General features: G+C 42.8%; 1 protein-coding gene across 1 annotated transcript; it reads right to left on the bottom strand.

The window, feature by feature from the left end:
• Positions 1-6,923: 6,923 nt before the first annotated feature.
• LOC138881670 (uncharacterized) lies at positions 6,924-7,256 on the bottom strand. The gene has a single exon (XM_070161920.1). The coding sequence runs from the start codon at positions 7,254-7,256 to the stop codon at positions 6,924-6,926; it is 333 nt and encodes a 110-aa protein (XP_070018021.1).
• Positions 7,257-9,754: the final 2,498 nt, after the last annotated feature.

The raw sequence follows: 9,754 nt of genomic DNA, 5'->3' as shown, positions 1-9,754 counted from the left end.
CAATTTCAAATAAGGCAAGAAAGGAATAGTCAGAAAACAGATTGATAAATCGAGAATCCAAATTAACATTGATTTAAGGGTGAAAATATAAGTTTACCATGAATAGGCAAAAAAATAAATATAGACACATATAATCAGTGGAAAAGTCGAACCATAAACCTTAGTAAAGGCATATTAGGATAAAAATCACGAGATATCGAATTAGGCTAAAGAGAAATCACAAAAACTAAAGCAAGGACAAAGTCAGCACACAAGTAACTCAGAAACCAAAAAAAAATGTCAAAAATTAGGCTTTTAGTATAAACGAGTTAAGGTTAGAGCAAACCTTACGAAATCAGTCAAGACACATAAGAAGCAGAAGATCAAACATTCAAAACTATCAAACATTTTCAGAAAAGAAATTTTCGGGAAACCCTAGTTTAGGAAAATGGAAAACCATTCGAAAATCAGAAGGTTATTGTAAAAATCAGAAGGTTTTTTGTAAAAAATCATATGAAATAGGTCCAAACATCTCAGGTCTGTACAAATCTAGGAAGTTCAGAGGGAAGAATTTAAGGTTTTCGAGAAGAACAATACAGAGGTGAAGAAGCAAACTTAGAAACCCATAGATCTAAGGCGATATAGAAAGATCTTACTTGGAATCAAATCGGAGTAGCCTGAGACAAGCGAGAAAGGGCCATAGATGCAAGTAGACTAACCCTGGTCCCTTGAAGACCTTGGAGATGGTGATACCAGTACAAGGGAAACCATTAGAGGCCTGGGGGTGGTAAGAAACCACCATGGGTGGCCATAGATGAGTGACGACGAGGTCCGATTAGGGTTTAGATTTGAGAGCATTTGACAGATGAGAGGATTAGGTGATGGCGGGGAGGTTAGGGAAATGAGAGGGTTTTGGGGGGGTCATTAGGTTTAATTTAGGAAGGGGAAAACCTGGACCGTTGATCAAAACGATCAATGGCTAGGATTTGGCTGGGTATTGGGTTGGGGAAGATGGGTATTAGGCCTGGGGTTTCTGGGCTGGTTTAGGGGGTTAAAAATTGGGCTAGTATTGGGTTGGTTTAGGTAGCTTTAGGTCCGAAATTAAATAAAAATGGGGCTAGATTTTAAATACCCATTTTCAATTAATAAAGTAATTTATAAAATGACAAATAAAATAGTAAAAATATTATTTGTGCATAAAAAATAGTTAACAATAATTATTTAACGCTGTAAAAATATAAAATTTATTTTTTGCATGAATATGACAATTATAAGTATATATGAGCTATTATCGCAAATGTGCAATTCTAGCCTTTAAAAATGCAAATGTATTTATGATAAATATGTTAAAGTATTTAAAACCTAATCTGAGTGTAAATGATGAAATTAAATGATAAAGAAAATATTTTGCGATGCAATTAACGAATATTTATATAGTAAAATATAGGAATAAATTGCTTTAAAACTCTTTTAATTATAAAAAATTATAAAAAATGCTTGTATATGTTTTAAAACCAAGTGATGATGCATATGCACTATTTTGAAAGTATATATATGTGTATTTAAAAAATATGAAGGAAAAATTGGGTAACAACAACTGCCCCTCTTTACCCGGGAAGGATGAAAAGAGTTTTCGGGTAAAGAAATGATGGCCAATTTTGACCGAATGAGATGTTTTGAAAGATAGAGGCTGAACTCTGGTCTTTGAGCTGCCTACATATCCCTGGTTTTACAAGAATCAGGCCACGTGTAGTTCTGGATTCATGGGCAGAATATACCGATGAAGTCACTGCAAGAACGGACACGAGATGCAAGAGCGGTTATGATGAACAGTTAGGTTTGAGGTAATTTGAAGGAACTGGAGCGAGGTCGCTCCTTGTATAATTGCGGTTGCTTGCTGTTCACCCGCAGATAAATAGATGGTACAGACATGTATTTGTGCGAAAATTTAAATATGATGCAGATTCCCTTTGGACCATGAAAGTTATCTTCAGACGGATTAAGGATGACGTCCTCAGACCATGATCTCCTGGACCATGAGTTTTTCAGTGAGGGATTCACAGGCCATAAAATGATGTTCTTGGGCCATGAAGATGGTGCCTCCGAACCATGACGCCTTTGAATAATGATATGCAAATTTGAGGGATCCTCAGGCCATGTCATGATGTCTTCTGACTATGAGGATGATGCCTTTTAGACTATGACGCCCTTGGATAGATTGGCGATTTTTCAGCCCATGAGATGCAGTAATATGGTGTTACCAAGACAAGGCTTAGTCTTGCGAAATGAAGGGCATAACTTAGCCCAATTGAAAAGCAAATAGATAGTACTAGAATAGAGCAATGTTTATGTAAAGTCCCATGCAAATGTGGAGGTAGGGATTAGCCTCATGTAGGTGTGGAGGCAGGGATTAGCCTCATGCAGGTATGGAGGCAAGGATTAACCTCATGTAGGTGTGGAGGCAAGGATTAGCCTCATGTAGATATGGATGCAAGGATTAGCCTCATACAGGTATGGAGGCAAGGATTAGCCTCATGCAGGTATGGAGGCAGGGATTAGCCTCATACAGATATGGAGGCAAGGATTAGCCTCATGCAATTATGGAGGTAAGGATTAGCCTCATGCGAATATGAAGGTAAAGATTAGCCTCATGCAAATAGGGAGGAAAGGATTAGCCTCATGCAAATATGCGGGACAGGGCTTAGCCTCATGTAGGTATGAAGGTAGGGATTAGCCTCATGCAGGTATGGAGGCAGGGATTAGCCTCATGCAACTATAGAGGTAGGGATTAGCCTTATGCAGGTATGGAGGCAGAGATTAGCCTCATGCAAATATGGAGGCAAGGATTATCCTCATGCAGATATAGACGCAAAGATTAGCCTCATGCAGGTATGGAGGCAGGGATTAGCCTTATGTAGGTATGAAGCTAGGGATTAGCCTCATGCAGGTATGGAGGAAGGGATTAGCCTCATGCAGGTATGGAGGTAGGGATTAGCCTCATGCAGGTATGGAGGCAGGGATTAGCCTCATACAATTATGGAGGCAGGGATTCGCTTCATGCGAATATGGAGGTAGGGATTAGCCTCATGCAAATAGGGAGGCAAAGATTAGCTTATGAAAATATGCGGGATAGGGATTAGCCTCATGCAGGTATGAAGACAAGGATTAGCCTCATGCAGGTATGGAGGAAAGGATTAGCCTCATGCAGGTATGGAGGCAGGGATTAGCCTCATGCAGGTATGAAGGCAGGGATTAGCCTCATGCAGGTATGGAGGCAGGGATTAGCCTCATGCAATTATGGAGGCAGGGATAAGCCTCATGCGAATATGGAGGTAGGGATTAGCCTCATGCAAATAGGGAGGCAAGGATTAGCCTCATGCAAATATGCGGGTCAGGGCTTAGCCTCATGCAGGTATGAAGGCAGGGATTAGCCTTATGCAGGTATGGAGGCAGGGATTAGCCTCATGCAAATATGGAGGCAGGGATTAGACTCATGTAGGTATGGAGGCAAGGATTATCCTCATGCAAATATGGAGGAAAGGATTAGCCTCATGCAGGTATGGAGGCAAGGATTAGCCTCATGCAGGTATGGAGGCAGGGATTAGCCTCATGCAGATATGAAGGCAGGGATTAGCCTCATGCAATTATGGAGGTAGGGATTAGCTTCATGCGAATATGGAGGTAGGAATTAGCCTCATGCAAATAGGGAGGCTAGGATTAGCCTCATGCAAATATGCGAAACAAGGATTAGCCTCATGCAGATATGGAGGCAGGGATTAGCCTCATGCAGGTATGGAGGCAGGGATTAGCCTCATGCAAATATGGAGGCAGGGATTAGCCTCATGCAGGTATGGAGACAGAGTTTAGCCTCATGCAAATATGGAGGCAAGGATTAGACTCATGTAGATATAGAGACAGTAATTAGCCTCATGTAGGTATGAAGGCAGGGATTAGCCTTATGCAGGTATGAAGGCAGGGATTAGCCTCATGCAAGTATGGAGGTAGGGATTAGCCTCATGCAGGTATGGAGGCAGGGATTAGCCTTATGCAAATATGGAGGCAGAGATTAGCCTCATGCAGGTATGGAGGCAGGGATTAGCCTTATGCAGGTATGTAGGCTGGGATTAGCCTTATGCAGATATGGAGGCAGGGATTAGCCTCATGCGAATATGGAGGCAGGGATTAGCCTCATGCGAATATGGAGGCAGGGATTAGCCTCATGCAAATAGGGGGCAAGGATTAGCCTCATACAAATATGCGGGACTGGGCTTAGCCTCATGCAGGTATGGAGGCAGGGATTAGCCTCATGCGGATATGGAGGCAGGTATTAGCCTCATGCAGGTATGGATGCAGGGATTAGCCTCATGCAAACAGGGAGGCAGGGATTAGGCTCATGCAAATATGGAGGCAGGGATTAGCCTTATACAAATATGGAGGCAAGGATTTGCCTCATGCAAATATGGAGGCAAGGATTAGCCTCATGCAGATATGGAGGTAGGGATTAACCTCATACAGGTATGGAGGCAGGGATTAGGCTCATGCAATTATGGAGGCAGGGATAAGCCTCATGCGAATATGGAGGTAGGGATTAGCCTCATACAAATAGGGAGGCAAGGATTAGCCTCATGCAAATATGCGGGTCAGGGCTTAGCCTCATGCAGGTATGGAGGCAAGGATTAGCCTTATGCAGGTATGAAGGCAGGGATTAGCCTCATGCAAATATGGAGGCAGGGATTAGTCTCATGTAGGTATGGAGGCAGGGATTAGCCTCATGCAAATATGGAGGAAAGGATTAGCCTCATGCAGGTATGGAGGCAGGGATTAGCCTCATGCAGATATGGAGGCAGGGATTAGCCTCATGCAGATATGGAGGCAGGGATTAGCCTCATGCGAATATGGAGGTAGGGATTAGCCTCATGCAAATAGGGAGGCTAGGATTAGCCTCATGCAAATATGCGAAACAGGGATTAGCCTCATGCAGGTATGAAGGCAGGGATTAGCCTCATGTAGGTATGGAGGCAGGGATTAGCCTCATGCAAATATGGAGGCAGGGATTAGCCTCATGCAGGTATGGAGGCAGAGTTTAGCCTCATGCAAATATGGAGGCAAGGATTAACCTCATGTAGATATAGAGGCAAGAATTAGCCTCATGTAGGTATGGAGGCAGGGATTAGCCTTATGCAGGTATGAAGGCAGGGATTAGCTTCATGCAGGTATGGAGGTAGGGATTAGCCTCATGCAGGTATGGAGATATGGATTAGCCTTATGCAAATATAGAGGCAGGGATTAGCCTCATGCAGGTATGGAGGCAGGGATTAGCCTTATGCAGGTATGGAGGCTGGGATTAGCCTTATGTAGATATTGAGGCAGGGATTAGCCTCATACGAATATGGAGGCAGGGATTAGCCTCATGCGAATATGGAGGCAGGGATTAGCCTCATGCAAATAGGGAGGCATGGATTAGCCTCATGCAAATAGGGGGCAAGGATTAGCCTCATACAAATATGCGGGACTGGGCTTAGCCTCATGCAGGTATGGAGGCAGGGATTAGCCTCATGCGGATATGGAGGCAGGTATTAGCCTCATGCAGGTATGGATGCAGGGATTAGCCTCATGCAAACAGGGAGGCAAGGATTAGGCTCATGCAAATATGGAGGCAGGGATTAGCCTCATACAAATATGGAGGCAAGGATTAGCCTCATGCAAATATGGAGGCAAAGATTAGCCTCATGCAGATATGGAGGTAGGGATTAACCTCATACAGGTATGGAGGCAGGGATTAGCCTCATGAAAATATGGAGGCAGGGATTAGCCTCATGCAGGTATGGAGGCAGGGATTAGCCTCATGCAGGTATGGAGGCAGGGATTAGTCTCATGCAGATATGGAGGCAGGGATTAGCCTCATGCAAATATGGAGGCAGGGATTAGCCTCATGCGAATATGGAGGCAGGCATTAGCCTCATGCAAATAGGTAGGCAAAGATTAGCCTCATGCAAATATGCGGGACAGGGCTTAGTCCCATGCAAAGAGCGAGTAGCAAATTAGAGTAGTATGTTTCTTAGCTGGAGATATATTCGATGTTTGATGTATTGTTTGATAGTGATTTTGCTTTGTGTATACATTTTTGCGAATGCTATCACTACGTCAAATGTGCCTGCGTTCAAAGAAAAATTGTGAGTTTGTATAGGGGAGGTTGGTTCGTGCTTCTGTCTGCAGACCTTGCTTTATCCGTTCTGAAGGCCCTTTCGAGTTTCCTTTGGTAACACCTGGCAGTTACAAAAGTAGAGTTTTCGAAAAATATGCAATTATTGATAAAAATAGAGTTATTTTGGAAAACATAGAGAAATATCAAGTATTTTTAGATGAACTAGTGACTATAACATATTTCAGAGACATTGCCGCTTCCTCATGTTAGAATTTTGAGGGTCCTCCTCAAAATTCTGCCCCAGTTTGGTAGATGATCCTTCGGCCGTTCAGAGGTAACGAGCATTCTTGATCCTTCCTCGGAATTTTAAGAATCTTTCTCAAAATTCTTCCCCAGTTTCTTAACCGATTTCAGACTGTCTAACATGTGTTGGCGTTGGATGGACTTGCTCTGAAATTTTGAGGGTCCTCCTCAAAATTCTTCTCCAGTTTCTGATTTTGGGGGAAATGGAAATTTTATTATGATATGACCGAACCTATAAGGATGCCTACGTATCCCCTCATAAATGGTAATCAGGTCAAGCGTAGTTCAATTACATAACATGAGTAAATATAAATAGTCTAAGCATAGTATCTTTTGACTGCGTTTGAATTCATTGGTTTTGGTCAAATTTCTCCGTCCATTTCTACAAGTATGAGTGCTCTTCATGTCAGCACCATGTGAACCATGTAAGGACCTTGCCAGTTGGGAGAGAATTTCGCTTTGGCTTCATCTTGGTGTGGGAAGATCTTCTTCGGCACTAACTGTCCCGTGCAAATTGCCTTGGTCTGACAGTTTTGTTCAAAACTCTAGACATTCTTTTCTGGTAAAGCTGACCGTGACATACTGCCTTAATCCTTTTTCCATATATGAGGGGCAATTGTTCATAGCGGCTCCTTATCCATTCTGCATCGCTGAGTTCAGCTTCCTGTATGATTCTTAAAGAAGGAATCTCTACCTCGGCTGGGATGACAGCCTCGGTACCATAAACCAGCATGTAGGGAGTTGCTCCGATTGATGTGCGCACTGTAGTGTGGTATCCCAATAGAGCAAAAGGAAGCTTTTTGTTCCATTGTTTGTGGTTTTCTACCATCTTCCTTAGTATTTTCTTGATATTTTTGTTGGCAGCTTCTACGGCTCCATTCATCTGAGGTCTATAGGCTGTGGAATTCTTATGCTTGATTTTGAAAGTTTCACACATGGCTTTCATCAGATCACTGTTGATATTTGCGGCATTATCAGTGACAATAGACTCGGGAGCTCCGAATTAAAAAATAATACGATCTTTGACAAAGTCTGCGACAACTTTCTTGGTTACAACTTTGTAAGATGCAGCCTCTACCAATTTCGTGAAGTAATCAAAGGCTACTAGAATAAACCTGTGCCCGTTTGAAGCAGTGGGCTCGATCGGACCGATGGAATCCATTCCCCAGGCGGCAAATTGCCAAGGTGAGCTTGTTGCATTGAGCTCATTTGGCGGTACTTTTATCATATCGGCATGCACTTAACAGTGGTAGCATTTGCGGACATACTGGATGCAGTCTGTCTCCATCGTCATCTAAAAATAACCGGCCCTGAGTATCTTCTTGGCTAAGACAAAACCATTCATATGTGGGCCGCATGTACCAGCATGTATTTCCTCAAGTAGCTTAGAAACCTCTTTTGCGTCGACACATCTTAGCAGTCCCAAATCAGGAGTTCTCCTGTACAAATTTCCTCCGCTGTGGAAGAAGTGATTGGACAACCTCCGGAGTGTGCATTTCTGAGTGTGGTTTGCATGCTCCGGATATTCTCCCTTCGACAAATACTCCTTGATGTCATGGAACCAAGGTTTTCCATCTGTTTTTTCTTCAACATTGGCACAATATGCCGGCTGATTATGAATTCTCACCAGGATAGGATCAATGTAATTCTTATCTGGATGCTGTATCATGGATGATAAAGTGGCCAATGCATCGGCGAACTCATTCTGAATTCTAGGGACATGTCAGAATTCTATCTTCGTGAACCTCTTTCTCAATTCCTACACATGGTGCAAATACAAAAATATCTTGGAATTCTTGGTGGCCCATTCTCCTTGTACCTGGTGTACAAGCAGATCTGAATCACCGACTACCAGCAGCTCCTGAATATTCATGTCGACCGCTGATCGCAGCCTACTCCGCACTACTAAAAAGTAGGAAGAGAGGGTCGCAATAGCTTTTACCCAATTTGTGGGTCGGGATCGATTTCCACAGGGAGCTAGGAATGGAGTCGAGTATTTATTTAGGATGGAATTGCGTATTTGTTCCAAATATCACTTCCAATCATTTTTGGTTTTTCTTTAACAAACTACTATTATCAACTACTAATTATAAATGTAACTAGATTATGCTAAACGAGAATTGCTAAAAGTTGTATCTAATGGATAAAAAGGCACTAGGTTAGTGACTTTCACCCAGGTAGCTAATTGACGGGTAATTGCTTATAAGGCACGATTGACATGATTGGAGAAATATGCTATAACCGCTGCATGATTTTACCCACTCTCACAACTCTCGGTAGAGAGAGTGATTTTGCCCAATTGACTTTCTCAAGACCAAATGGGTAAGCAAATTTGCTCAAGCAACTAGGGTTCAAGTCGGGTAATTACTCTCTCAAGGTTTAACCCTTTAATTGGGATTATCGATTCTCTTGAGTCCATCCCAATTCCTTGTTAGGTCAATTTTGGAGACTTAGACTCTCTTTCTCAAGAAGAGCTAAGTCAACTTAGCACAAACCAATATTTACAACCACCAATTCATAAATTAAACCATAAAATTCATCCAAATAAATAACACCCATAGTCAATCTAGCACTAAATCACAATACCCATCAATTACCCACACTAGGGTTGAGCCACAACCCTAGCTAATGGGTTTAGCTACTCATGCTTGAAGAGAAGAACAGAGAATTAGATGAAGATAAAGGCATATTGATTAAACACTAAAATAAATACAGAGATTCTATCGTTGAAATTAAGTTAAAATGCCCAAAATGACTACAAATGATCTTCTCACGAGCGCAACTCAGTTCAAAAAATAGCTGATAATATCTGATACCCTAAAAAATGGAAAAAGGTTCTATTTATACTAAGCTGGAAAAACTGGACAAAAATGCCCTTGCGGGATCAGTGCGGACCGCATAAAATGGTGTGCGGCCGCACTAGGCTCTTAACTCTGCAATTCCAACTCTCTAAAACCAGGCTCCGCGGACAGCGCAGAATGGACAACGGCCGCGGAGGCTTCCAATGCAGTCCGTGTAGAATGGACTGCGGACCGCACAGGCTTGAACCCTGGCACTTGACATCTCTCTGAACATTGCTTCTGTGGACCGCATGAAATGGTGGTGCAGCCGCGGTGTCTTCAGTGCGAGCCGCACAATATCTACTGCTGCCGCAGTGCTTTGATGCCTTCAAATCCAAGTCTCTGAATCTCCCTAGTGTGGACCGCATAAAGTGTACTGCGGCCGCACTAGGACTGTTTGTCCTGAGTTTGTCTTGTCTTTGGTACTTGTGCAGGTTTCACTCATTTTAAGCCGATCTTTGACATCGCATCACTTTGTTGATCAAAC

This window comes from Nicotiana sylvestris, chromosome 11, assembly GCF_000393655.2.
Source record: "Nicotiana sylvestris chromosome 11, ASM39365v2, whole genome shotgun sequence".
NCBI classification, from domain to species: Eukaryota; Viridiplantae; Streptophyta; class Magnoliopsida; order Solanales; family Solanaceae; genus Nicotiana; species Nicotiana sylvestris.
The sequence above is the reverse complement of the archived record's forward strand: the minus strand, read 5'-3'. Positions and strand labels throughout refer to the sequence as shown.

Bases quoted from the DNA above. Each gene is read 5' to 3' on its own strand.
- LOC138881670 (XM_070161920.1), bottom strand. From the start codon at position 7,256: ATGGTAGAAAACCACAAACAATGGAACAAAAAGCTTCCTTTTGCTCTA.